This window comes from Sander lucioperca, chromosome 11 (assembly GCF_008315115.2).
Source record: "Sander lucioperca isolate FBNREF2018 chromosome 11, SLUC_FBN_1.2, whole genome shotgun sequence".
NCBI lineage: Eukaryota > Metazoa > Chordata > Actinopteri > Perciformes > Percidae > Sander > Sander lucioperca.
The window spans coordinates 35,665,086-35,692,609 of record NC_050183.1 but is presented as its reverse complement, the minus strand read 5'-3'; the positions used below and the strand labels follow the sequence as shown (position 1 = coordinate 35,692,609).

Sequence of the window (27,524 nt, the reverse complement as noted above, 5' to 3'; positions counted from 1 at the left end):
ACAAGTGGAAAAAGATACATCTGTGCACACACAACCTCTCATACATACAGGTATTAACACGCGCACGCATACACTCAAATACACAGAAGTGTTCAGCAATAACTGTTAATATGCACAACTTGATTAATATTTTTGCACAATTACAGTGACTAAGCAGTCCTTCAGTCAGGATTATTCATCCCTCCAAACACTCAGTTCCCTTCTCAGTTTCCAGCTTGTGTCTCTTTCTCACTGCCAGCTACTAGAATTCCTTTTCCCCCTCCAGCCTTCTCTCTTCACAGTCCTGCTTTACCTAAGGGACCAATGCATAAATACCACTCTCTACAATCTGAGGAGACTGCAGTATGACTGGGTGGGAGTGTATGTACATGAGGTACAGCCCTGTACATGGAGGGCTGGGCAAGAGAGCAGACAGTTTATAGTCCAGTCATGTGGTTTTTGTCTCTTTCTCCACTTATAGCCCCCAAAAGGCATATTTAACAAAAAAAAAGGACAAATTCACAAAACATTTCAAGATCATTTGGCAAATGCAGAGATCACGGGCATGGTTGTGAGTAAATATTATTGTATTAATGTCATTTTTCCTGCAGAATCCCCTCCTGACATTGGTCCTTCTCTTTTCCCATTAGCAGCAGCAGGACTGACGACCACCATCTTTCCATATGTGTATACATATACATTTATATAATTCATTTGATTTCATTTTTGAAAAATAATGTCAAGTAGCTACGTACGATACCACTACCATTTCATATGGATGCTAATCACCAGGAAACAATCTAGGAACCACAGGAAGATCTAGAAAGGCAGAACACGACAGAGATAGAAGGAGGCGAGAGGCAGCATGCTGGGAGGGCTGCTCAAAGCTCTTCCAAAGAAATAAGAGGAACAGTCCATCTAATAACAAAAAAAAATAATAAGAGCAGAGAGGACAGCCTCCCTTCAAGCCACCAGGGATTTAATGTTTGTCCATTAATCTGATGGCAGGTCTGTGCTGGAATGGTTCCATGTCTTACCCTGCTGGGGCAGGTTTATTATTACAATCATTTCATGATATCTTTGCTGATGGGGTTTGTGAGAACTGTTTCGTTGTGGCATCCAGCTGTTTGGCGCTGAGGGCAGAGGTCCGGTTGGGTGAGAGTTCAAGGGTAGAGTTTCAGTATTCAGCAGCGTACTCTGTACCATGGAGCCCTCTGCACAGTAGTGTGAACTCCTTCACTATGTCCTTAACCCTCCTCTTGTTCACTCGTTCTCTGCACGACAGAGGAGGCAGTAAAGAAGGGACAAACACACACAATTAGAAAGTATAAATATGGCCAACTGGGTGGACTCGTTAGCCAATAAGCCTGTAAACAAATGAGGGCAGTGTTACCTGAGTATCTGATGTGAGAAGTTGTCTTTCTGTTCAGTCGTGACCCGTGATGATGGGTACCCAGGAGGCTGCAGGGCCTCCTTCAACCACACAGCGAGCAGAGAAAAACAGTGCTTGTTCAGAGAGAAAAGCACTTCCGCAAACTGGTCCATCAGGCATCGAGATGCCCCGCCCCCGATGCCCTGGAGAGAGATGGGGATAGCAATTTGACAACAGGGACTTCAATTACAATAAGAAAGGAGGAAAAGTTGGACTGCAGCATCAGTGAAATGATGAAACCTTTCCGTGGTGTGACGTGTAAACGCTTAATGTGGTGCTTCTCACCTCCAGCACGGCCTGGATCAACAGTTTTCCGTCTTCCTGCACCACTCTGGCCACTGGAGGCACATCTGAGCAGCGGGGTAACAGTTCAGTCTAAGGCAGAAACACAGAGACAATCAGCACATTTAACGCTAAATGACTCATTTATAAACATGCTTATTCTTGCAGGGTTTTACATTGTGTGTGTGTGTGTGTGTGTGTGTGTGTGTGTGTGTGTGTGTGTGTGTGTGTGTGTGCTCTGCTCACAAAGAACAAGCACGTTGACTTGACTGTTGGAGCCTCAGGAAATTTGAGAGACAGAACTCCTGGAAGTGGGAGAGGAGGTCACAAACATAAATAAACAACTGTATTGATGGATGGTGTCAAATAGTTACAGTTTGTACTGACAGGCACATCATTCTCAGGAACTGTAGCAAAACACCCAGAACCGTGTGTGGGGGTGTGTGTAAACGATGTGCAAACTTACCACAGTGGAACACTGCTTTCACGTCAAGACTCTCAGACAAGAACAAATCGGGCTTCCGTTTGAGGGCCTAAGAGGCAGATAAAGGCATTAAACAGAGTATGTTTGTGATGGCTCGACCCAATCGGTATTGCTTCACCACTTTCCACTGCATAAGCTCCTTCAAAATTCTGCTATCAACAATACCCGCTCAGCCTGGTAGCCGGATCTGACAGCAACACAGGACTGAGAACAGATCTGCCTACCAGGCTATAGTACTCTCTCCATCTGTTTAGGAAAAACTATATCCAAACACATACAGAGATCCTCCAATGCAGAACTCAGCAGGTATAACAAACAAATTGCAAAAAATCAAACTTTGAAATCATTGGAAACTTAAGTCAAACTAAAGGCAATGATGGTTTCGTTACTTGAAATCAATTGTATTTGAAACATTACTTTTCCTTGATTTTGGTTGACTGGATTGAATATGCAACAGAAGTGTGTACGTAATTAACATGTGCAGATAAAGAGAAATAATCATCTTGTAATAATGAACTCATTCAGGATGGAGGAGAGGAGAGAGGGAGAGAGGGAAAGGGAGAGAGATGAAGGTCAGATCTATCCAAAGATAGAAAACAAAAGGAAGAAGAATGAAGACAAAAATATAAAACAGAAGAGCCATCAGCCAATTTGTCTGATCTGATTAATATTAGTTGAATATTAATTCACTCTGGCTTTGATTGGCTCTGGGCTGGAATGACTTCAGAGGACTGGGCTCAGAGACTAACCAGTCACCTGGGACCACAACGCCGATACTGACGACGTTACATCACCTTCCCAAGAGCGCCGCGTCAACTAAAATATTTCACATAAGGCGCTGAGTGTGTTGCATTTTTCTAAGCTGCCTGCGGAGCAGCATACTAAATCAATATGATTATTCATAGAAGGATGGGATGTCCCTCTGTGAGTCATGAGAATTGAATCTTAGGTTTATGAAATCTTTCCAAAACCTATTCAAAAGATGCACCCTCATCTAGCAAAAAACAAGACTTTTTTTAGCTAGTGAGAAGACTTTGGAAATATAAGGTCTTTATCTAACTGTGACAGCGTGTTTAAATAGTATTGTTAGAAATTGATATAATAATAATTGACACATCATGAGTGCATAACACCTTGCCACAGCAGTGGGATTTTTAGTGGCCATTCAAGATCTCTGCCAGTGTTATTTCCCATCAGTTAATTAACTGAACGCAGGGTGAGTATTACAAGTTAGAATGATAAACATACAAGATAAGGCTTGGCTTGTTATCAATGCTTTGTATACTGACTGATTTAGGTGGTTTCTGCAGGTAAACTGAAAACCCTACATGAGGTCTGGACCGTGTGTGGTGAGGTGACTGTTAGAATCAAAAGCATTTGAGGAGAGACTGACGTCTCTTTTTCAAACATTCCCCTCACGTTTCATTCCACTGCCTCGTCTATGTGATGGGACACCTCAGGGCCCAGTAACAAAGAACAGAAAGAGGTAGAGAGGGAGGAGAGGACAGAGAAACAGGGAGAAATTAGAAAAAGAGAGAAAGAGAAAGAGAGAGAGAGAGAGAGAGAGAGAAACCCAAAGTGAATGAAATAAGAAACCAAAAACACACCTGAGCTTGGAGTTGCATAAATGAATCAACAATATCAGGATGATCCCTGGGTCCTAAAATATAATAAAGATGAAACTTAAGAAATCATAAGAGAATAAGAATAATATACAAACAGCAACTGAATAGATTCAACAGTCATGTGGAAATAAAAGAGAACTCAAAAATAGTTCATTGAAATAATTCACACGTGAGTAAGGAACGAAGGGGAGAAGGGGGAGGGGGGCATATGAAGCTTTGGCAGAGTCTTGGTAGAACAGACCAACCAAAAACAAAAAACAGGCAGAAGACAAAGACATGGGTCTGTTTGGAGAGGAAAAAAAAAGGAAGAAGTAACGAGAGAAAAAGAACAAACCTAAAGAAACAAAAGTGGGTTTGGAGTGGGAACCCAGGAGGCACCTCTGTTACTGTTACAGTTTGGAGGAAAAGAGGCACCAAACCTGAATGAACCCCCTGTAACCTCCTTCCCACGAGGCACCGCTGGCATCGGTGTGGTCAAACAACTGTAACATGTTTCCTCTCAGACGGTGCCTCAGGGGAGGAGGTTTCTGTAAAGGGTCCATTCAGAGCTGGCCAATAAGATCCCCTTTACTTCAAAGGTGAACCCATAGGCATCCGTATGAATCACACTCAAAGATCAGGATAGGTTCTGATATATCACTACTACCCCCCCCTCCCCCTTTATGCTGGACACAGACTACAAGACTTTTTTTAAAGTATGGCAGATTGCATAGGATGCACAAAACACATTTCCTGTAGAAGCTTCTGGACTGAAGAATCCACATCAAGATTCCTGACTTTCAAACATGGTTTTCTCCGAAGGCTTAAGATTGATGTTGGAAGGACTCCAACAGCAAACTTGTAACGAAACAGAACAAACGTCTGTAGTAAGCGCCCAGCTGTTCCCAGACTCCAAACAAGTTTTCCTGCTTAATACCCCCCCCTCCAGCCCTCATCCACACACAACCCCTCGAGAGAATACAGGACTGTGATGGAGAGCACGGCTACGATCCTAGCACAGCAGTGGCAGCAGCCCTATTGAGTTGGCCCCGCCCTGCTATATTATATGCCAGCCAACAGAAGTAAGCTAGTGGTCTCTGTGTTGTGACTGTATCCTGTACTGATACCGTCTCTACTGAAAGGCACCTGCTCAGAAAAGAAAGAGTTTAGAGGCAGGAGGAGAGGCAGCCCTTATTTAACCAGTCAAAGCAGGAAAGGAGGAGAGGAAAGAAGGGACAACGCAAAGGGAGGGGGAGCGGCAGACAGAGCTGGTACAAGCCATCTCACTCATGTCCTATCTTATGTTGAGTGAAAATCAGAACCTAAGTCTGGCCCCGGGGTCACGCACATTAAGAAACTTCTGCTCAACATTGAACACTTTACAAAATGAAAGTCATTTTCATGCACCCCAAAAAACACTGAAACAGTACATTCAAACAAATGGACTAAAAAAAAAAAATGAAATAAGCAAATATTAGGCTGATAAAAATAGAAAACATTGCAGCGTGTTGATTACATAGGTTTAAAGCAAACCATAATAGTCTTACAATGATTGAAACAGTGACGCATCGATAAAATGATCATTTGAGACTTTGTTACTTCAACACATCAAGCAGACGGCCCACTTTGTGATTCCACTTGGATTAATGAGTAATGAGAGCAAACGTTTAAAGGTCGACTGTGATAACAGAGTCCAGTGACCTGTAACCTTTTGTCAGACTGACAAAACTGTTACATTGTCTAGAAACGCAACAGCACGTCAGTCATCACTTACAACTGTAGAAAGAAATGGGAGTATATCACCATAATATGCATTTTTAACAATTTACAGTTTACTTTTGTTTTTACAAATGTATTAACAATTTCACTTTTGTCCTATGCTATACCAAGATATGATTTTGAAACCTGTGAAATCAAATATGATCAGAAACATTCAAAAGCTGACTTGAACAGAAACATTTGACAGTATGCACAGTCCCGCCCCCTGCTGGACCCCCTACTGTACCTTGCTGAAAGATGGACAGCGTTACCGAGGTAACTAGCTCAAACAGAGCCTTGATGGGTGGGAAGTGGTCTGTCTCACTGGCAAAGATATGCACCATCTGAAACAGCAGGACTTCACATCAGACAATCGCTGTGTTCACTTGTACACAAGAAACCAGGTTATTGTAAAGAAAACGTTATTGTATAGAAATGTCTATACATACACTGCAGAAACCTGATTACTGTGAAACCTGTGTTAACATACAGTGGATTAGTATCAGATATTTCCCCTACCTCTGCCTTTATTTTTTAAATATAGCTAGTTTTGAGTGTATTGGTGATTTATGACGCTGCATCCTTTTATCATTCTTTTTATTTTCCTTTTTTTGTGGTGGACTGACAGCACTATGAGCCAACAAGCTCTGTAGTGAGAGCCCAGACTTTTTTTTTTGCAAATGTGTCTGAATTTTACAAATAAGATACTGTTCAGACTTTAGACCTTCTTTTTTTTTTTGCATCATTTTCAGTTCCAGTTGGCTTTTGGATTGAATTAGTCTGAATGCAAAGATCCACCGCTATGATCCACGTGTACAAGCAATTAGGTTTCTCCTGCAGAAAATCTACCTGTGTTAACTCTACCTGGGTCAGTTCATTTTATTTTATTTATGGAACTTATGACATAGGTAAAGTTTAGTTTATGTGGACAAACAAATGCTTGAGAGTTAAGTCATGAATACAGTTTTACTGTACCCTCATTAACCTTGGGCTCAGTGGTGTGTGGCTGATTAGCTTGTACACAGCCCCTTCCGACAAATCTCTCTGCACGTTAAGTATTAAAAGGAAGAATACTAATGTGTGTTTGTAGGTGCACATGTATGAGTGTGTACCTGTCGTGTGAGGTCGAGGGCTGAGGCCTGGGGAATTGTACTGTACATCTGTCCAAGCATCTCACTGAGCTGAGACACCATGGGAGCAAAGTCATGGAGCAGAGTCTTCACTGACTTCTCAAAGATGGCGCACACCGCCTGAGGGACAGCATCAGATCAGCTATACTGAAATGTCTTATCTGATTATGTCAACTGATTTCCTAAAAAGCAGTGGTCTGACAATAAGTGGCTGCACATGACGATGACTCACCTCTACAACCTGCGAGTCATTGAGCCACTTACTCAGTACAGTCTGTATGAGAGCAAACACTTGTTGCAAAACCACCACCACCTGAAAAATGCAAATCAACAAATTAAACGGGCACGGGGGGTATTGTTACGAGCACCATGTGCCCCACTGCCCCACATTTCACGACTACCAAAATGCAGTGTGCTGGATTACAAAGCCTTAAGGTTGAACATATGGTCAATATCTATCATCCATAGATTAAGCCTGTTGCTGATATTGAATGTATTTGTCCAATCACTAAACCCCACAGATGACAACAATAATGATGGTGTGTGGTGACTGACTGGGTTTGGTCCAGGCGGAGGGGGGGCTGTTTTGACAGGTGGTGCTGAGCCGTCTGCTGACTCATCGTCCTGCTTGCTGATGTCGAGCGTAGTGAAGAGGTTGGACAGCAGCCCCAAGATGTGGATGATTGCTAATTTATTGGAGGGATTGGGCTGAAAGAAGAAGAAAAAGAAACAGATCATTGTATTTGGGAATTTCCTTCTCAAACTAATCCCAACTCTGACTCTGGCTCAACTATCTCTGGCTCATTTAGTGCATAGAGCCCGCCTTGAAAAAGAACTGCTAAAATATTTAGGAAAACAAACGAGCCTTAAAAGTGAGCTACTCCTGAACAGAATAAACCGTTTTGAAAATGAATGGATGGCATGCCTACAACAGTTCAAAAATATGTTAAATTTGATGGTGATAAGTCACAATTTTGTCACTGGTTTTATCCACTAAGCCAGTTGCATTAAATACTTTTTTTTTTTTGTTGGTTAGAGACAAAGTAGGCAGTTTTAAGACAGCTCACCTTTTTACAATTTGGGCATTTGTCATTATATTTCTTATTAGAATAAATAAACAACAGAGTAAATAATTATCATTACTTATTCAACAAAACAATTGGTAGATAAAATAGATTTTATTTCACAAAAAAAAAAAAAACATGTCAATAGGCAGGTATTTCAGCAATGTGACAGAAAGAAGGTAATCATTCTCATACCAGTTTTCTCACTGATACACATCAGAATATGCACACACACACACACACACACACACACACACACACACACACACACACACACCAGGTAAAATCATTAGCTAGGTTTTCACTAGCAGTGTTTAACCATTGCTCAGTCTCCATGGAGATGTAACAGAGCCAAAGACTACGAAGAGAATCCACATCTCTCATCTCTCTTTCATTCTACTACCTCCCCTCACAATGTTGCTGCTGTTACTGTACAGTCATCCTACAGCAAGAACGGTGCGTGCACACTACGCTTGAAGCCAAATCAGAGTGACTCCATCGGCGTTTGCAGTCAGCCCCGTCAGACATAATGGTCATTCACCCCTGATGTAATGTAACCTGGAGCTCTTCCCACTAGGTGCCACTATTTGTCCGGCTCCAGACACAGCATCTGATTTCCTAGTCTGATGTAATGCCGATACATCAAAAAGCTAGACTGAAGACAATAAGAGAAGGAGGAAGTCGGAGAGGATGAATGTATGAGAGACAGTGTGTGACTGTGTGTGTTGTGTGAAGGGTGAGACAGGGACAGAGACAGACACGCAGAGAGAAGCTTCATCTAACCTGACATCTCTATTCACCCCCCACCCACAGTCTTTACTGATTGCAGAAGGGATCAGGAGAAAATCTACTTTGTACCACATACAGTAGATATCAAACGGCTTATTTTTAGATAACATCAGCTCCACATTTGTACCATCAAGCGTGACACTCAGACAGAAAATCCAGGCTCCATTAGAACTGACATTTAAACAGGGTAAATAATTGTGCGTGACTGTGTGCATGCACATGTAAAAGAATGACCTACTGTAAGCGTGTCTGTGTAGGCATTTTATTTTATTTTTTTATTTCTGAGCTCAATTTGTCTTCTCTCTTGCTGTGGTGTGTGCGTGTGTGCTTGCTCAAGTGAGAGAAAAAGTGTGTCTTTGCTACTTCAATGTGAGTCACTAGCCCATGGTGCAGGGTCAAATCCAATCTGGTCCCGCAGAGAAATGTTCCACTGCAGTGACACCACACAGAAACAATGCCTCTTCCTATTGGCCAGAGTCCAGCTGTGCCTGCTCTGTGTTTGTGTGTTTGTGTGTGTGTGTGTGTGCTGTTAACATGTTGGCCTGTGTACGTACCGTCTCATCCGCTAACTTCTCCAGTTGCTGAATGTAGGGGGTGATGAGAGAGTGAAGGTTTCTTAAGATCTCTTCCACAGGGAGAGCTGAGAGCAGGAAGCCGAGAGCCTGCATCAGCCACATACACTGACTCGTCTGCAAGAAAAGATGATCGCATGTTTAGCTTCAGTTCAAGCAAGCGGTGAGCTCAAAGTCATTTTTCACAACACTTCTTCTTTAGACTACGGCTGAAAACATGTTACACAATTCTTTCACATTTCTTTTTTTTTTTTTTAAATGCCACTTGAATGCCGAGACCAAAAAAGAAAGGGAATTTGAGAGAGCACAAACTGACCTTGTGGATCTGCTTTATAAGCACCTCCTTGAGAGAAAAGAGAAAGTGATGGTTCTATTATTTTGAAAGCACAACAAAATCTACCCAAAACAAAAAGTTAACTCCAAAATAATACAACTGAAGTGATTTCAAAGAATAAACGTTATTTCTGGAAAGCAGGAACATCACCTTAGCCGTAAAATAAATCTAAATCAAATCGATTGTTATTGGATCTCATACTTGGAACAACAAAAAGCAATAGCATATTAAAAAAAGAGGTACACAGGTACCTGAGAGACAGCTACTATGTTGGTTGCGTAGGGTGGCAGGTCATATTTGCACTCCCTACAAATTTTCTTGAGTGTAGACACAGAAGAAACAGAAAGGTCTGGGTTCCCCAACGCCTGGAGCACCAAGGGCAAGACACTGCTGAGCATCACTGGGTGGTCTGCCAACCATTCAGCCAAAGCACCTAGTGGGAGATTAACAGTTCAGATACTGAATGAGAAACAACTGGACTTAAACAATCCCTGTGTTTCTAACTGTGTTGTCTTTTGATTACAGTAAATTTATTTGAACTTTTATGACGTGTGCTGAGATGCTTTTAATCCACCCATGACTCTCACCTATAGTGAACATCACTGTGTCTGCTAGTTGGACGTTGTTGATGTTGATTCTGGGGATGAGTCCTATCAGGCCTGGGATGACGTCAGAGTAATTCACATCTATCGTCTCTGCTATGGACTGGAAGCCATACAGTAAGGCTTCTGTGTGCTGGAGGAGGAGAAGGACGTCAGTGGGGTTTTTTTTATCACCAGTCGATAAATATGGAATTTCAGCAATGACGGAAAACAATTCATTAATTAAAAAAAAAAAATTACCATATAAAGTGAAAATAACCCAAAATCAACATTAAAAATAATCTAGGTTTATTTAGATTTCAGATTGTGGAGTTGCAAGCTAACATCAATATAATAATTAGGCCTGTAACAATTATTACATAACTGTCTCATGCAATTAATTGCTTACATTAGCTAAGGTCTGTAAGCTCATGGTAATTGCTGATTTTGTTTAGATATGCCATATTGTAATTATAGAAGTGATTATCGGTCGGACTATATTTTTGTATTAATATTTCAATTGTTCGTTGTTGGCACTATACACGTTCATGGCAACAAAAATGACAACGGGGGGGGGGATACATTGAAAAAAAATGTTTTATGATAATAAAGAGGCGTGGTTTACTTAGTGTTAATTTCGTCAGACGAGACTAAATATGTTCGTCAACGACCTTTTTTTCCATGACTACGACGAAACGATGACGAGACTGCACCAATGTCCAAAAACGCTGACTAAGAGGAAATTAACATGCATTATTGTTGACGAAAAAAGACGAGACTAAAATGTTTTGCATAAAATAAAAACTAAGATAAAATAGCTCTTCATTTTCGTCGGCAATCGTCTCTACTTTTTCATCATGAGATAGAATATTCAGCCGTTACGCCTTCAAAATATGATCATTTTTGACTAAAATGGTTATCAGAAATAAAATGGTTATCAGAAATGATCTCAGAAATAATTTGTTATTTAAAAAAAGACTAAAATGTTTTGACAAAAACTTGACTAAGATATACTGAGTTTTCTTTTGACTAAAACTAGACTAAAATGACGAGACTTTTAGTCGACTAAAACTTGACTTAAAAAAAAAAAAGATATGTGAATGACTAAATATGACTTAAGGTCCGGACACACAGAGCCGATAATCGGCCGTCGGACAGTCTGGCGAGGTCAGTGACTCGAGTCTGTTCGGTGTGTTCCGTGCCGTCGTCTGTCCGAGGGGCCGTCGTCCTCCATTTTGGCCGATTTGACATGTTGAATTGGAAGGCGGGCACTGCTGGCAGTCAGACTCAAATGACCAATCTGATTGGTAGAGTGCTAACCCGGAAACGGGGAGTGGAATGAGCGTGACTAGAGTCTCTCAAAATCTGACTAAAATCTTTTAAACTGACCTTTGTCGATCTGAAATGAAGACAGATTCAGCAACCTCATGGCCTATTTCTCACTTAAAATGTTTTCAGAAACACGTTTCGATGAACTATTTTGGTACAATATGAGATCGTATTCTGAACAAGCCGCCATGACAGTCTGTCTTTGAATTTCCGGAGAAACCAGACCCACGTGACACGTTCGTCCAATCAGCTGCCGGTTTTCATTTTTGGGCGACAATACAGATTAGCGCCGCCTGCTGTTATGGAGACGTATTATGTCTCGTCTCTTCGGGCATTTTTTTGACCAACTCGGGGAGACTGATCAGTCCAACTGCCTTTTCTGCCGAGGGTTGGCCGTCTGGTCGGTTTGTAAGCAGCTTTAAACTAACAAGGACATTTGGCACAAGACTAAGACTAAATTAAAAATAGGTGACAAAATTAACACTAGGTTTACTTTATAGGCTGTGTATTTGTGTTACTACATTATGTGGGTCACATAACAGTGATATATAACAAAAGATGTATTCTGGAATTCAGTCAAAACTTCAATTTGTTTAAAAAAAAAAAAAAGAATATTTCACATTTCTTCTTTGCTCGTCTGTGTTTGTCTCACCCACCTGCCATGATGTGGGCTGCTCTGCGTTAGTCAACAGTCTCCCTAGTTTATCATACAGGTTACTCAGCAGCTCTGCTCCCAGCATCTCATACACGTACATGAGTGTGTCTGAGATATCCACCCTGAACGACAGACATGCACAAACAGTCATTTTAGGAGCATGCACCCTTGGAACATAATCTGTTAACACAGTGTATTTGCCAGACATGTTTTGCCCTCTCAGCTGCCAGTCCAGCGAGAGTCTATTAGAGCAAAACACACTCATATGCTGACCAATCATCCTGTCAGCGAGTCATTTCTAAAACACTTGCAAACAACAGTGTGCAGCGGAAAAAAAGGCATGTACAAAACACAGGGACAGGGTCAGGCATATAAATGTGCACATACACACCTGTAAATCCTGAATTGCTCTTTCTCATCGGAGGACCAGGATGCATACTCCTGGTCAGAGGGGAACTGGGCTTTGTGTAGCAGAACATCCACCAGCTGGAAATATACTGGCCTGTAGACCTGCAGATACACTGCCTGCTTATCCGACTCAAATGACATTATTTCATCCTGGGGATGGAGTAAGGAGAAAAAGAAATTGTCTTGCGTCTGGAAAATAACATAATTTCTGCACTTTACAGACCAAAAACATCTGTTACGACTCATACGGGCTATTACCAAGTGAATTTCGCATTTTACAGTATTTATAATTCATTTATCGCTAAGAAAAAACGATCAATCATCTAAGATGTAACATTGTCTGCCTGCTCAAACTTATGTTGAATAAGGTAGAAGAGAATAAAGCTAATGTCTTTAGACAAGCTGCCATACTGTATTGTCTGAAAACTGAAGACAAAGACCAGTGAGTAGCACATTCATTCAAAGTGCAGGGAGAAGTGTTTTTCTGAAGATGACTGTTTCAGGCCAGTGCTTATCGAGCCTGAATGTGCAAAGCTTATTATGTGGACGGGTTTTACGTGCCTAGTAAAAATGAGGCCAGAGAAAAAAGTGGGTAAATCAAGCCAGTAGGAAAATATACAATCCCATTTATTTCTTAAACTACCACAGCAGGTTTTAAAATGAACTTTTTCGTTCACCAGCCAAATGGCAAGTGAATGTTGAAATCTTACCAGCCACTCAGTAGATTACCATTGTTTTTGTGGCTGGTGAGTGAAGCAAATCTACCAGCCAATTGCATATTTTAACTGCATTAAGCTGGTGGATGGTGGTAATTTTGAACCCTGACAGCATCACTTTAACATTACGGGATAGATGAGATTTTAACATTCCTTACTTGTAGTGTATACCAGAAGGTGAGTGTGAGCGAGCTGGTGGTCTCATTGACCGGGTAGTGGCCGGGGATGCCTGTACAAAACATGATCATGTTGACTAAAGCCAGGAAGCTCTGCCAGTGATCCACCTGCTCCAACAGAGTCCTAGAGAGAGACGTGAGTGGAGGAGAGAGAAAGAGAAAAAGTAAACTAGCAACTTTCTCTCTCTGTGTCATTCAATCAGTAGACAAAGCAACACATGAAAACAAGACATGGGACACAATATTGCATTTTTTTTTCAGTGCAAATTAAAGTTAAGAAACCTGTTTCTCCTATATGCAGTGGCACTCATAAGTTTATGAACCCATGCTAAAGTTGACTAAAAAGAGGAATAAAAAAATCATCTTTTGGAAATTGATCTTAATACCTTAATTAATAAAATGAGGAAAAATCCAACCTTTAAGGACACCAATTTTCTTTGTGAATGAATAATGTATCGTAAAATAAATAAATGTTCGTCCTTAAAATACAGGGGGCATAAGTACACCCCTATGTTAAATACCCCTATGTATCTCTCTATCATCTCTTTATCAGGATCCATAGTATCCAGGATACTATGGATCCTGATAAAGTTCCCTTGGCCTTTGGAATTAAAGTAGCCCCACATTATCACATACCCTTTACCATACCTAGAGATTGGCATGGTTTTATTTCAGTTAGCCTAATAGCTGGTTTGATTTGCATTGAGAGATGATTTTATGGAAAGTACCCCATGCCAATCTCTAGGTATGGTGAAGGGGATGTGATGATGTGGGGCTATTTTAATTCCAAAGGCCAAGGGAACTTTATCAGGATGCATAGTATCCTGGATCCATGAAATAACTAGCTTTTCAAAATAAAAATCTGCCTGCCTCTATGGGAATTTAACATAGGAGTGTACTTACTTATGCCCACTGTATTTTAAGGAAGAACATTTATTTATTTACGATACATTATTCATTCACAAAGAAAATTGGTGTCCTTAAAGGTTGGCTTTTTCCTCATTTTTTTAATTAAGGCATTAAGATCAATTTCCAAAAGATGATTCTTTTATTCCTCTTTTTAGTCAACTTTAGCATGGGTTCATAAACTTATGAGCACCACTGTAGCTGGCTATTTTGTTGAGATCATCTAAAAAACTGAACAATATTTGTATCATTATATTACCATACTAAGACTTATTAATAATAATTGAGTCGTTTATGGAAATCATTTTGGCCAAGATAAATGTACTAAAAAATCTTTACATCGTTACAGGCCTACTGAAAAAACACACACACACACACACACACACACACACACCTGGAGTGGTTTTCTCCCAGTGTAACGGCGATACGGCAGATACCATGGCAGGTCTCCATGTCTCCATTCTGAACCGCCTCTCTGAGCTGCTCCTGGAGGGCCAGCACTTGAGGAACCAGTTTCAGCAAAGTGTTCACATATCTACAACCCATGGACACGCACACACAGACAAAGAAAGACCAGAATTGAAAGTTAGTCTGTCAGAAGTCCAGTTCATTTAAAGAAAACAGGTAAAAAAAAACAAAAAAACATTGCACACAGTGCTGTACAAGTGAGAAGAACATAGCATGCACAGCCAGGGAGCATCCACTGGTGAATATCAAACTGACTCACACCGCTAACAGCTAGGTTGATGTATTTATTGCTCCGTCTCAAGACAAGTGTTTATTTCAAATCATATCTCAGTCCAAGTCAGTCCAACCTCTGATCCAGCACACCCACCCTAAAAAACCCACACATCTACCATGGAACCAGAAAATCTATTCAAAGCTCCAGCTCAGAGCTTCACTGCTGTCAGTTATTATTCTGTCTTCTTCCTGCAGTCTCAGCCGTTAATATTTCCCTCACTCCGGCTAAAACAAACGCATGTGCTGACACACACACAAACCTACATAGACACATTGGTACACACACACTCCTCAACACAGGCTCACATCTACTCATGTGACAACATCCTCCTGTCATCCTTAACGACAGCAAGTGAAGGGGGTGACATTTGGAGATGAAGGGCGTGAGTGCATGCGCGCCTGAATGTCACGGAGGAGATTTTGTGCATATGTGAATGCTATAAATGTAAACCATATTACATGTGTGTCAGTCTCAGAGGGGTTTCGTGGTATGCAGGCGGGCGGTGCTCCATCTTTCATGAGAACTTCAATAAGGACGTGGGTCAGAGTCAATGAATATTCATCAATGACACAGCAAGGTTGTGTGACTTTTGAAAAGAAACAAAAAAGAAACAAATCAAGCTGAAAAACCACTGTAACTCACAGTTTCTCTGAGGATCTAATGTAGGGCTTTTGGCATTTTTGCTCAATAAATTAACAATTATACAATAAACAAAACTGATGTTGATTAGTTTGCTGTCCATCGAATGATCAATTGGTCTAATTGTTTTGGCATTAGTGAATTACCTTATAGAACAGTACTAGTCAACAAAAATAGTGGTCAGCATTCTCTGCTCTGCAGGTTAAATGCATGTTGTACCGCGGCCCTAGGAAGCAATTCCCTCAGGACACCTTAGAAGCAGAGAAGCCAGATCTATGGTCTGGCGTCATAAAGTCTCCTACTCAGCAACCAACACTGATTCAGCCTTCAGTGGCGAAAGCTCCACCCTGCTGAGATGTGATGTGTAACAATCTGGCCTCCATCAAATAAGCCAGAAACCTGTGTGTGTGGCCTACATCCTCTGTGCAGGGTGCCCGAGTAACTCTGTGAGAGCAGCGCAGGGACCGACTGCAATTTATGAGTAGCAGGCTGCACTCATGCACTCAGAAGATCATTCATTTTTAACAAGGTGCTTTGCAAATGCAGGTCATGCACTCTTAGCCTGGGTAAATGCCTGGGTGTGTATGTGATGCAACAAAAGGGCAGAATAGATTTGTACGCATTTCCCCATTTCCCTCATGAAAGAAGACATCCTGCAGATTCCTCTGAGACTGTCTGCTGCAGTCTCCTCTCCTCTTGCTCATAGTTGCCTGTCCTCTCCTCTTTTGGTCTCTGCCCTACTGTTATACACTTTCTGCCTCCATCCTGACTCCTCCTTTATTCTCTCCCTCCAACACCACACCTCCCCCTGATCCTGTCTGCAATTACTGCAACACTCCGAGACAGGGGAAATGGGTTGCCTAGCAACAGGATGCAGCTAGACCAATAGCAATTTCCCCCCCCCCACCCAAAATGAGTTGACTGTAATGTGTTTAAACAGAGGGAGAGAACAAGAGACAGGGAGGAGGGCTTAGTACTGATGGTGAGAGAAGCGAAAGGGGAAAAGAAGAGCACAAAGAAACAGAGGCAGAGTGGGAGACAAGATAAAAAAGAATAAACAAAAGACATTAGAATCTACAGATGGAAAAAGGTGGGCTATAACTTCCTAGAGAGGATGGAGGAAAAAAACGTTTTCTAATAGATTCATTTATTTTCCTTCTTTCTCATAGACACCGACACACACACACATTATAGGTAGTAATATAAACCCATAAATCACACAATGATCTGTCAAAAACAGAAGCCAAATGTGTCTCAAGAGATGCTACTAATGAGAGAGTCAAGAATTTTGGGAGGACCTGACCAACACAGGCAGAATCCAACCTCTCCCTAACCTACTCTTACCTATAGGAGCCCAGCAACACTTGCTGCTGCTTCTACCTGTTACTCCACTGCTATTAATCGTCTTCCCACCATCTGCTCTGCTAAATGTGAGTGCATTTAAACTGACTTGTCAGCAGCAAATTCACACTCGCATACTTTCACACCTTCCCCTTGCACCCTTTGTATCAACCCGTCCCAAATGCCCTCTCTCTTTCTCTCTCTCTCTCTCTAGGGGAGAGGTAATAGTTGCCTGCCATGTCTGAATCAACCAGGGCATGATGACATCTCTCCCCAGCTCTGTAACCATAGCAACGCCAGCCAACCAAGAAATGATGCTCTCCTCCCCTTGGCTGTCAACTTACCCGATATCAATCCCTCCCTCCTCCCCTCCATCCCTCCCTGATGCCCTTCCAGTGCCCACCATGTCCATTTCCTGCCCTTAGCTAATGCATCTTTTTTTCCCCCTCTGTTCACCCTCTCTCATCTCCATTCTGCACCAGTGTAATTTCTCCAGTCAAAACCATGACAAGCTTTCATGCCATACAGTCGTATCATTATTTATTTCTTTTTTGTGCCTTTTCTTAGGTTTTGAGAGCACACTGTCACCCATTTGTAAACACCTTTGGGAGTCAGGCTGTGAGATGGCGTTGACGATTGCCTCTACCGCTGTGTCAAAGAGCTCTGGGTCAGGCAGGGCACTGAAGCAGTCTTGCACCAGGCCTTCACTCTCGTTGAGGGGCACATCCAGCAGCACCCAGGATGACAGGCAGCGCAGCACGCGAGCTTTCACCGCCCCGGGGCTATCTGTCCTTCTCAGCAGTTGCTGCAGTAAGGGACACACTGACCCCCACTCACGGCCCAGGGCGCCCCGAACCTAGAGGAAGGGTGATAATGAGGGTTAGACTGCTACTGTGTATCGCTTTGTAAGAAGGTTCATTTTAAGCAGTGTTTTCCATACGCTGATACAAAGTGGCGGCACGCCCACAGTATCAACATTGACTTCCACATATAGATTTGTTTACTATTTAAATTGGTTAGAATCTTAGATCTCTCTCTCTCTCTCTCTCTCTCTCTCTCTCTCTCTCTCAATGTATTATTTTCAAACATGCTCAATAGACACCCACACAACACTGTTCCAATTGATTGTGAAGTGGGAGGAGGCACAGGTTAGGGAACTATGAGTGCTGTGAGTCACGCTAGACCACATTAGTCTAGGCCCTTTAGAAGCTGCACAATAAAGCTGTTCAATAACATTTCCAGCATAAAATAGCGGATTTAAATGATTTATCTGAGAATATCTGATTAAAGAGTAAATAAACAAGACCAAGAAGCTGACAAAGCATTCACTGCCAGCTTTAGGTACTTGACAATCTTCAATACTCTGTGCTACAGAGTCATTTCAGTAGGTTCTTGAAACGTATTGAGGTTCGGTACATACTGACAAATTAATCCAAAAAAAACTGTGAATATTGCACAGGTGGCCACCATCACCTGCAGATTTGGGAGAAGGTACGTACCTGTCCCTTTCTGTACTGCGGCAGGCGGCTGGTCTGGAACTCCTCTGGCAGGACGGTGAGCAGCTCCAGCAATGCCAGGCAGCGTGCCCGCCCATCCACCCCTCCCCCCTCCTCCTGGAACACCCGCACCATCTCTGCCACTGCGCCAGGCCAGGCCTCAGGCATTGTGTTGAGTGCCAGAGAGGCCAGGGCCACACATAGCCGGGTAAGCACCATCTTGGAGCCGGAGGAGAAGCAGGCAATCTGGGAGAACAGCTGGGTCTTTAGAGACTCATACTGGTCTGTGGGGATGTCTGACCAGTAGCGAGAGATCTTGGTGTGAAGCGCGCTAGCACCAAAGTACTGGATCTCTGGCACCTGTGAGAGATAAGATGAATGCAAATGACACAACATTCTTTATCAGTGTGTGTGTGTGTGTGTGTGTGTGTGTGTGTGTGTGTGTGTGTGTGTGTGTGTGACCATGTGAGTATTTGTATACCTTATCTGGGCTCAGTAGGGCCCAGCAGAACTGCCAGGCCTGAGGCGAGACCTGAGCCTGCATAAGCCATTTCTGGGCCAGATTCTTGTTTTCTATATTGGGATCGTAGTACAACTGATGAAGGGCCTAGGAATAAAGAAGAAAGAGGAGAACAATGAGAGAGAACAGTCAAAGAATCCATATAATCTGTGGATGGTTAAACAATGAGGGGGTTAAACAACTTTGTACAAATTTGTACAAATTTGTGTAGTTGCAACCAGTTCTCAAATGGAATTTGAGAACTGGTTGCAACTACACAAATACACAACAGTGGCTGTCAGAGATAACAGACCAGCAGAGAGAAGAGAAACACAGTCCTTTAAGCTCTGGTGGATGGAAAGAGCTGGTTACCTTGAGAAAAGAGCATTTTTTCTCACTCGCAACCAGGCAAGCACGCAGACACATAGTGAACAGTTTACCTCGAAAAACCTGAACAATGGTGAAAGCAATGACCTGAAAACAGCACTCTCTGAAGTACAGCTCAGGCTAATTTGAGTACTTGAGTGCGGGGAGAACAAGAAGGGGCTAGCCTGACGTCGTCATACTCAGATTCTAGTCAGAATGTGAGTCTGATACCGCTCCATTGGGCTGTGATTATGGGGCATGTTTCAACCGAACCAGGAAAGAAAATTCCTCTGCACTCATTGGATAGACCTACAACCAATCAGAGCAACGGAACTCAACGAAACTGTCAACAGAACTCAACACCACCAATGAGACGAGACGGTGTATCGTCTCCATAGCAACCTCTTTGCACTTCCGTCCTAACTTCGACTTTTAGACTTTTTTTGTAGCTGGATATATCATTTGTTTCGTCTAAATATGAATGTGGATAACGTTAGTGATAGTGAGAAGCTTGCTACAGTTGCATTTCCAGTGATGAATCGGTGAAAACACGTTTTATTTCTCTGATTCACGGCTTTGTTCTAACGCCGCTCGGCGCTCTCTCTCTTCAGTCACTCTCTATCTCGCACGACCATATAACGGCGGACTAGAACAGCTGAGTCGCAGCGACACCATCAGCTAGTTTGAGTCGAGCTGAGACGGGCCCTTTGAGGATTTTAAAATTAATGCACTGTCGATATCTTCTATTGCAGACGCAATGTAAACAAATTCAGTGTTTGTGGTGGATGTGGTGTGTGTGTGTGTGTGTGTGTGTGTGTGTGTGTGAGAGAGATGTTGCTGTTGATCATCTGTCCATCATGGTATAAAGCCCGCCCTGACAATTTGATTGGTCCGAACAGCTCTGGTTCGAGCATAATTGCTCCTCAACGGATCAAGTCCAGACTGAACTTCCCGACCTCAAATGTTGTGGGCGGGGCTAAGTTCAGCTGAGAAGGTGCAGCAAGCCAAAGAGAAAGTAGATGAAGGATGAGTATGAGAGAGGGAAATAAAAGAAGGGTAAAAGGGAGCATTAATTAAACAGACACCTCTAATCCTGGCAGTGCCAGATGCGAGAGAGAGAGAGAGAGAGAGAGAGAGAGAGAGAGAGAGAGAGAGAGAGAGAGAGAGAGAGAGAGAGAGAGAGAGAGAGAGCGAGAGACAGAGAGAGAGAGAAAGAGAGAGAGAGAGAGAGAGACACACACAGCACTAAGTGCCTGCCAAGCAACACAGGGAAAAAAATCCATTCTGCAAGCTTCTGATCATTGTCTTTACCCCCGCTCACATAAATTCCTCCACCAGCAGTCATTCTTCTCCTCTTTCTTTCTTCTCATTTCTCTCTCTCAATTCACCTCGCTCCAACCTTAAGTGTTCATCCTCATTCTAACCTCAGCTCTCGCTCTCCTTCTAAAAACTATATTTCTCCCCATTCTCTCATCAGAGACATTTAGGTTGTCAAACAAGGTAGGATGAATAATCAGTGTTTCCCACACATAGACTAATGTGTGGCGGTGCGCCGCACTATCAACACCGGCCGCCGCGCATTGCATTTCATTATTCTTTTCTTCTTTTTTTTTTTAAACACTATTTAAAACACGTTCAGCTGCATTTCCTTTCCCTGCTCTCCTCCATCTCTCTGTCACTTGTGTCACACACACACACACACACACACACACACACACACAGTCTCCATAAAGGAGAGAAAACGGCTGGCGAAATTCACAAGTTCACAAAAGGTTGGTATCTATCTCGTGAACACCTTTACACAATCACACATTAAAAAGTGCTATAAAAATATTTTAGATTCTGAATACAATGTTCTGAATACACCTGTACAATGTCAGTGTGTTAATGTTGGAGTCCCGACAAGCGATTGCGCCTGCTTTAGAAAGTTAACTAGTCGCAAGTTTGCGGTAAAATGCAGTTGGGTTGTCAAGGTCCAAACACTATATGTAGCAGCTGTGAATAAAATAAACGTATTATAAATAATGTTATGTCAATTTTTCCTCTTACACTGAATGTTTGCTGCTTCAATCCAGATGAGTATTGAAAAGTGTTTTCCGCGACTGAAAAAGGCACGTGTTGAGGATGAGGACCAGCCTGAACCGGATCAATCTACAACCTTTTTATTTAAATTAATCTGAAAAGATTAATTTCCACTTACTGTACCAGACCCTGAAGACGACGATAGTTCGTAGAGAGTCAGGTGGCATTTGTACATGTGTGTGTAAGAGACATCTATAGGTGCAGGTATAATATGTGCAGCTTTGACTTAGCTGGTAGGTCTCAGTAGTCTAGCATCTCCACAGCCTTGTTAAGCTTTTTATGAGAATCGTTGCACTTTCAACAGCTTGAAGGAAAAACCCCTGCACCTACTACTTTTATTTAAATGTTAACAGATTTCTATAGACAGAGCTGCATGCCAGAACTGATGAAATACCAATGGGTTCTTTTGTTACGATTTGGCAGGGTCTTTCTATGGATCATTATCAGGCCTTTATTTTAAAAAGAATTAGGATGTTTTTTGTTAGTCTGCCTCATTCTACCCTTTCTGTAAATGAAGCTGTGATATCGGAGTTCAAAGCAGCAGTGGATCATTACCGCAGTCCACTGTGTGATCGCAGACCTCTCCTTATCCAATCCCAAACGGCGATGTGTCTGTGTCTGAGCGTGTCTGTTCCTTCTGGGTTTATTATCAAAAGACGAGGCACAAAACAGTCTGTTCATTACGCCGCTTTAATCTTCTCACAAAGAACCACTGCCCGTCTCCTCCTAGAAATCACGCCAGACATGCAGCAGTTATCTCAACTAACTTTAATTGCCCATCATTAATTGGTTCTTAAAACAAGCAAAACACATGCACAACCCTATAAACAGTAGTGCTTATTTGCACCAGAAGCAACGAATGCAACTGAAACAGCCAATGCAACTGAAACAACTAATTATATCTACAGATGGTGGCAACCTGCCTGAACCACCTGGCTTCAGGATGGCATGCTCTCTTGGCAGACACTGTCAAAGGTCATTAGCCTCCTCTACGGTCCCTTTCCAACAGGAGGAAGCTGAGGATGCAAATGAAAAAACATGGCTCAGTTAGACTGATGCACCATCTGCTCACACATAACCACGGATTTACTGTAAATGGTATACACTTGTGTTGTGTGCTCACTGCCAAGCCCAGGAGAATAACTATAGTGTAGGTGTTGAGCTGCGTTAATAAAGACCACTACAATACCTATACTATACAAAATATCAAGGACAAATATGAAGCACATAAATGAGGTAGGAGCCATTATCAAAAAAAGATGGTTTACCTTATTAAAATGTGCAAGTGCAAGAAAGGAGATGTAGATGAAAAGAAACAGGTGGCAGCATGGCTTTTGTAAACATTATAAAAAATGTCTCCTTCCCCACATGAGGCATAAGTGCAAAAGCCTACACACACATTTTGTCTTTGCACACTGTGTTCACACACAGTGGGTAATGGCATCTCACTGACATAGGTCTGTGTGTGTGTGTGTGTGTGTGTGTGTGTGTGTGTGTGTGTGTGTGTGTGTGTGTGTGTGTGTGCGCCGTCAGTGTGTTTTTCGAGCCATCTGTCCACTAGAATGTCACACTCAAAGACATTGTAGTAATGGGAGGGCAGTGTTGTTGCTGTGCTGCAGAAGGCATCATCACACCACTGACCCATCATGACACTGTGCTATAACTGTGAGAACCAAAGATATGCAGAGGAATGATGATTAATGTTTGTGTGAGAGTGTGCGCGGGTGGTTGACAGCACACGGCCAAGGCAGAAATTAAGAATACCACGTTACCAATAGTGATAGAATCTCAGCACGTGCACAGCAAACAACAAACACTTGCACCAAGTGTCTCAATATGCAAACCTCAGTTACATGAACGATTTCCACCAAATTATTCAGAACTTAAAACTTGCAAACAAAACATTTGTGTAGTCGTAAACTATTGGTATTTTATTTGTTTGATATTATGTCCTTTTGTTTACCGTTCCCTCTGCTTCTTTCTCAATGATCAGTCTTTTGATCTCTCCATCACGTTTGCAGTTTTGCTCCCAGCTTTCTCGTTTGCGCTTCCAGTCATTGCTTGCAATTCTGGCACAAACATCTCGCATGGGCGGGTCTTACAGGGGTGCGTCCCTATTGGCTAATGAGTTTTTGGAGTGCGTTTGAGTGACAGCTCAGTGAGTGCAGCTAACGTTAGACTTTGGAGGTCACACAAACCACTCCACAGCGGATTCCTGTATCCAAAGTATTGATCATATATATATTGTCTGTGATCTACGTTGCAAGCATGGTTACTAGACGTTTGTTGTTTCGTTGTGTTAAGTTACTAGCTAGCTAGTAAAGCTTATCTAAAACTTGTAGCTACGTTACTGAGCTAATTTGCCATGGGAATCATGTAGGCTTAGTGAGGCCTTACTCAATGGAGCTGTATTAATTATCGCCTTCTCTCTGTAGAACAATGAAACATTGTGGGACCTGCAGGACCCGAGCAGAGCTACGATGCTGTCCCAGGTAGGTCAGTAACGTAGCTATATGGTCTGTTATGACAAATTACTATCCAGCTACAAATTGTTGTGGTTGCTACTGGTCTGATAATACACATAGTACCCATATACATTTATATCAATGACTGGATGGTAATTCACCACAATCCCTCTTTTCCTTCTGAAACAGCCTATCCAGCCACCACAAGACTACTCAATACACCATGCATCATAACCTACCTCCTCTGCTTTTTAAATGGCATTAAACTATTTCATAAGAAGACAGCACTTGCTGTTACATACAGCTTATCCTAACTTTACATAAACACAGTTTCCAAAAGGCAGGGCCTGGGAGCTAAGCACTAATGAATGGACCTTGACAGCCTCCTATGGAAAGCATCCTGTGAGGGTAGAGAGAGGAGACTAGGTGCACTTTGCAAAGTGCCCTTAAGCAAGATGCAGACCCACACTGGCCCAGTACTGTGCTCCAGTTCTTTCTGGTGGTACAGTAGTTGTTTGTCTTGGGGGACACATGCAAAATGACTAAATTCTAACCGCATACTATTTCACAGCAAAGTGTAGAGCTCCAAATTAATCTAAAATCCACTTGCTTGGAATATTGAAATAGTGGTTCTAGACAAGACTAATTATATTTGAGCGGAAATGTGATGCAGTACACATACCCATTCATTATACACGCAAAGATAGTGACAATGTGGTACATTGTTTCACAGTCCCAAGATTGAACAAAGAGCTTTCTATTGGACACATACAAATACTGGGCCAGGAACCATCATCTCCACCACCATTTACTGTAGACAACACGCACACACTCTCCACCATCCCACTGAACAACAGTGGCTACGTTTTCATGCCCACTAAGAAGTGTGTCTCAACTGGGTCTTTTACCGCAGTTTGCGGCCTCTTGCTTGTTTACAGCTTACGGTCAGCTCTGTGCGTTGCTATGGTTGTTGTACACAAACCAACTAGCCAAAACTTTGCAAGGCTAGGCTAGAAATGCATGCCCCCCAAAAAAAAGCCACATTTCTGGTCGGAAGGAGAAACACACCTAATTTTAAACATTATGAAAGACTTGGATACCAACAGGTTTATGGATATGTGCAAATATTTCAACGCCAACCCTTTCAAGGTGGTTGAAGGAATGAAAGAGGAAGGGTATGTGCACACGGTCTAACAAGTCCACCTTCGAAAAGAATCCTATTTTGCACAGCTGCATGTAAACGGAAATATTAGTGGAAAATTCATTTTCATTAGCCATGTGAACAGCTTAGTAGGAATATTAATACGTCTTTTTTTATGTGTATGTAAACGCAGCCAGTGACATTTCTGCACTGCTGGTCTTTTTTATTTCACTCTTCTAGAAAATGGTTGTGCTCTCATCTCATGCTCTCATCTTATGGGAAGCGCAATTTGACTTTCTTTTGATGAACACTACGAGGTGTCTGATGCTAGTGTGTATATATTACAGTTACCTGATTTGACTGTTTGACAGAGAAGGCAATAAAGTTACAGGTAAAAGCAATATCTCATTTTCAAAATGCATTAAGTTGGTGGTCTGACACAGATACTAATATTATGCTTTTAGGTGCAGGTACTATAAACCTATGGTCTCACTCTTATTCCAGTGAATAAACAGCGTCATGCTGATTCCATAACTAATTACGTACAAATATGTCAAGCCAGATTATCTAGAATAATCAAGATATGGAAAGAAAAGAAAATCATGACCCCAATTGTCTAAATGTACTTTCTAAATATAGCTAAGTCTTAGAAGAAGAATATATATTAGTTAGGAAATGCAAATGTGGTGTTATTACAAAAGTTCTCATAGCCTCATAGACTGAGTGCTTTAACAGGATCTGAAAATGCACCTTAACCTGTACAAACCCACACCCAATACAAGATAGCTTGATCTATTGAAAAATCCCATGTAAATCTATAAGGTTGGGTATCTTTACAAATCTTCACTCACAAAGGTTACCCTAATACATGATAGTAAAATATTAATAATCCTCCAGTTACATGCATTATACATTCACTTAGGTATGCATACAATAGGCTATATGTTCTAGTATTTTCTCTGACTTCATTAATGTGAACAATGAGAGGACATTTTTAGCAACTTCCATCATGCATTTGCCACCCCTAAATTATAACAGAGCACCACTTTCTTCACCTGTAGACATGAAACATGAACAAATGAATAAGGAGATTATCCACAGTGACACAGGACCTTGACCATTGTTTGTCATTCTTCTCCCTCCTTCATTACACCAGAAACCCCAGTATCAGGCCAAGCTATTTCCCCAACAGTAATGTGCTTCTCTCCCTGAAACCTGCCTTTAAATCATTTCTGTCGCATCGCCCAGCTCTCTCTCCCCCCCCCAACCCCCCTTTCTTTACTAGCACTGTCACAGACGTCGACCCCATCCCAACCCTCCCTCCCTTCATCCATCTCATCGACTCTGCTCTTCCACGGGAGCACCTTTCTCACTCTCCATCCTCCCCATTGTCTCCCCACCCATCCCCTCGTGTTCTAGTCAGTGGCCACCCAGCAGGGAGATTCATCACAGCAACCTGGCAGCCACGCTCAACACTGCCAAGCAAGCACGCATTCACGCGCACGTACGCACACAAACACACAAATATACCCAACCCAACTGAGAAAAACAAGACACAGACAAGCATTTTACAATAACAGAGACTGTAAAGAATTGGCGGGTTATTATGATGATCATCTGATAATTCTTTCTAAACATTAGCCATTCAGCCAAGACTCATTTAAAGACGTAAAGACATATAAGCTAAATTCCTGTTTGCAGACATCATCTCTCCAGACGAAATCAGTAGGCTACTGTAAACATTATTATAATTAAATATTATGTGGCTAACGTTACAAGGCAGATAAGTCTGTTTCTTTTTAAACAAGACCACTTCTTTAGTCCACAAACATCCGGTGCTGTATACGCTGATAGGTTTCTGACAAGGACTGAGTGGTCCCAAAACTCACCTTCTCTACGTTTTCCACCGTGAAGTCCAGGGCGTCCGGTGTTGCTGCTATCCGTCCCAGCGTCTCCATATCTCCGCTGATACGGAGCTGTCAAATGATCAAAGAGGAGCAACACATTCAGGAGCTGACAGTCAGCCTTACACCTTACTTTATCGATAGTTCCAAATATTTTCCCACAGTAGCAGTTGGAATGAGGAAGTTAGTACGACGATATCATAGATTTAGACATAAGGATGACACGAGAAGCTAACCGGCAAGCTAAAGTTAGCCCGCTTAACTAAAGAGCAGGCTAGCTAACGCTAACATACACTATAGGAAAATACTATAGCAACGGCTAGCGCCACTATGCTAGCGCTAAACTAGCTAACGTAGCAATACATGTAACTTGACGCTACCATAGTACCAAATGTAGCCAAGCAAGACAGATATACTAACATTTTCAGAGTGTGACAGCATTATCAAAACAATGCCGTCTCCGTGTACTAGGCTGTCGAGAGGACTAATATTTTCACACCTTTCTGTCCTGCGACGGTATGAGACGATGCTTGCAGCTCCCTGCCGCTTTTCTGTCTCTGCTGCTCCGTCACCGAGAGCTTTTTGCTACATTCAGGCGCTGTGGGAAATATCGTAATCACAGCGTAACTGGTCAAGGACCATCCAATAAC

The 27,524-nt window shown here is 42.2% G+C and overlaps 1 protein-coding gene across 3 annotated transcripts; it reads right to left on the bottom strand.

The window, feature by feature from the left end:
* Nucleotides 1-91: 91 nt before the first annotated feature.
* LOC116063303 (importin-13-like) lies at nt 92-27,524 on the bottom strand. 3 transcript variants are annotated; one of them, XM_031318212.2, is made up of 23 exons: nt 27,374-27,524; nt 26,860-26,946; nt 18,899-19,024; nt 18,421-18,777; nt 17,524-17,777; nt 14,594-14,734; nt 13,276-13,417; nt 12,385-12,551; nt 11,995-12,115; nt 10,016-10,163; nt 9,680-9,861; nt 9,411-9,437; nt 9,077-9,211; nt 7,225-7,377; nt 6,902-6,982; nt 6,652-6,789; nt 5,787-5,883; nt 3,785-3,837; nt 2,160-2,226; nt 1,940-1,998; nt 1,697-1,786; nt 1,373-1,554; nt 92-1,253 (listed from the first exon to the last, which is right to left on the bottom strand). In XM_031318212.2, the coding sequence occupies exons 2-23, from the start codon at nt 26,926-26,928 to the stop codon at nt 1,157-1,159; spliced, it is 2,886 nt and encodes a 961-aa protein (XP_031174072.1). In that variant the 5' UTR covers nt 26,929-26,946; nt 27,374-27,524; the 3' UTR covers nt 92-1,156. The 3 variants fall into 3 exon arrangements, 2 of the variants coding, with proteins under 2 accessions (XP_031174072.1, XP_031174071.1); XM_031318211.2 differs by having other exon boundaries at nt 27,295-27,497; XR_004898699.1 differs by lacking the exons at nt 92-1,253; nt 3,785-3,837 and having other exon boundaries at nt 1,449-1,554; nt 27,295-27,497.

Bases quoted from the DNA above. Each gene is read 5' to 3' on its own strand.
- LOC116063303 (XM_031318211.2), bottom strand. From the start codon at position 27,315: ATGCTGTCACACTCTGAAAAT. The intron at 12,116-12,384 runs GTGTGTATGTGC...TCTGTCGTTCAG, and splicing joins GAGCAATTCAGGATTTACAG to GGTGGATATCTCAGACACAC. The intron at 1,555-1,696 runs GTGAGAAGCACC...ATCTCTCTCCAG, and splicing joins TGATCCAGGCCGTGCTGGAG to GGCATCGGGGGCGGGGCATC.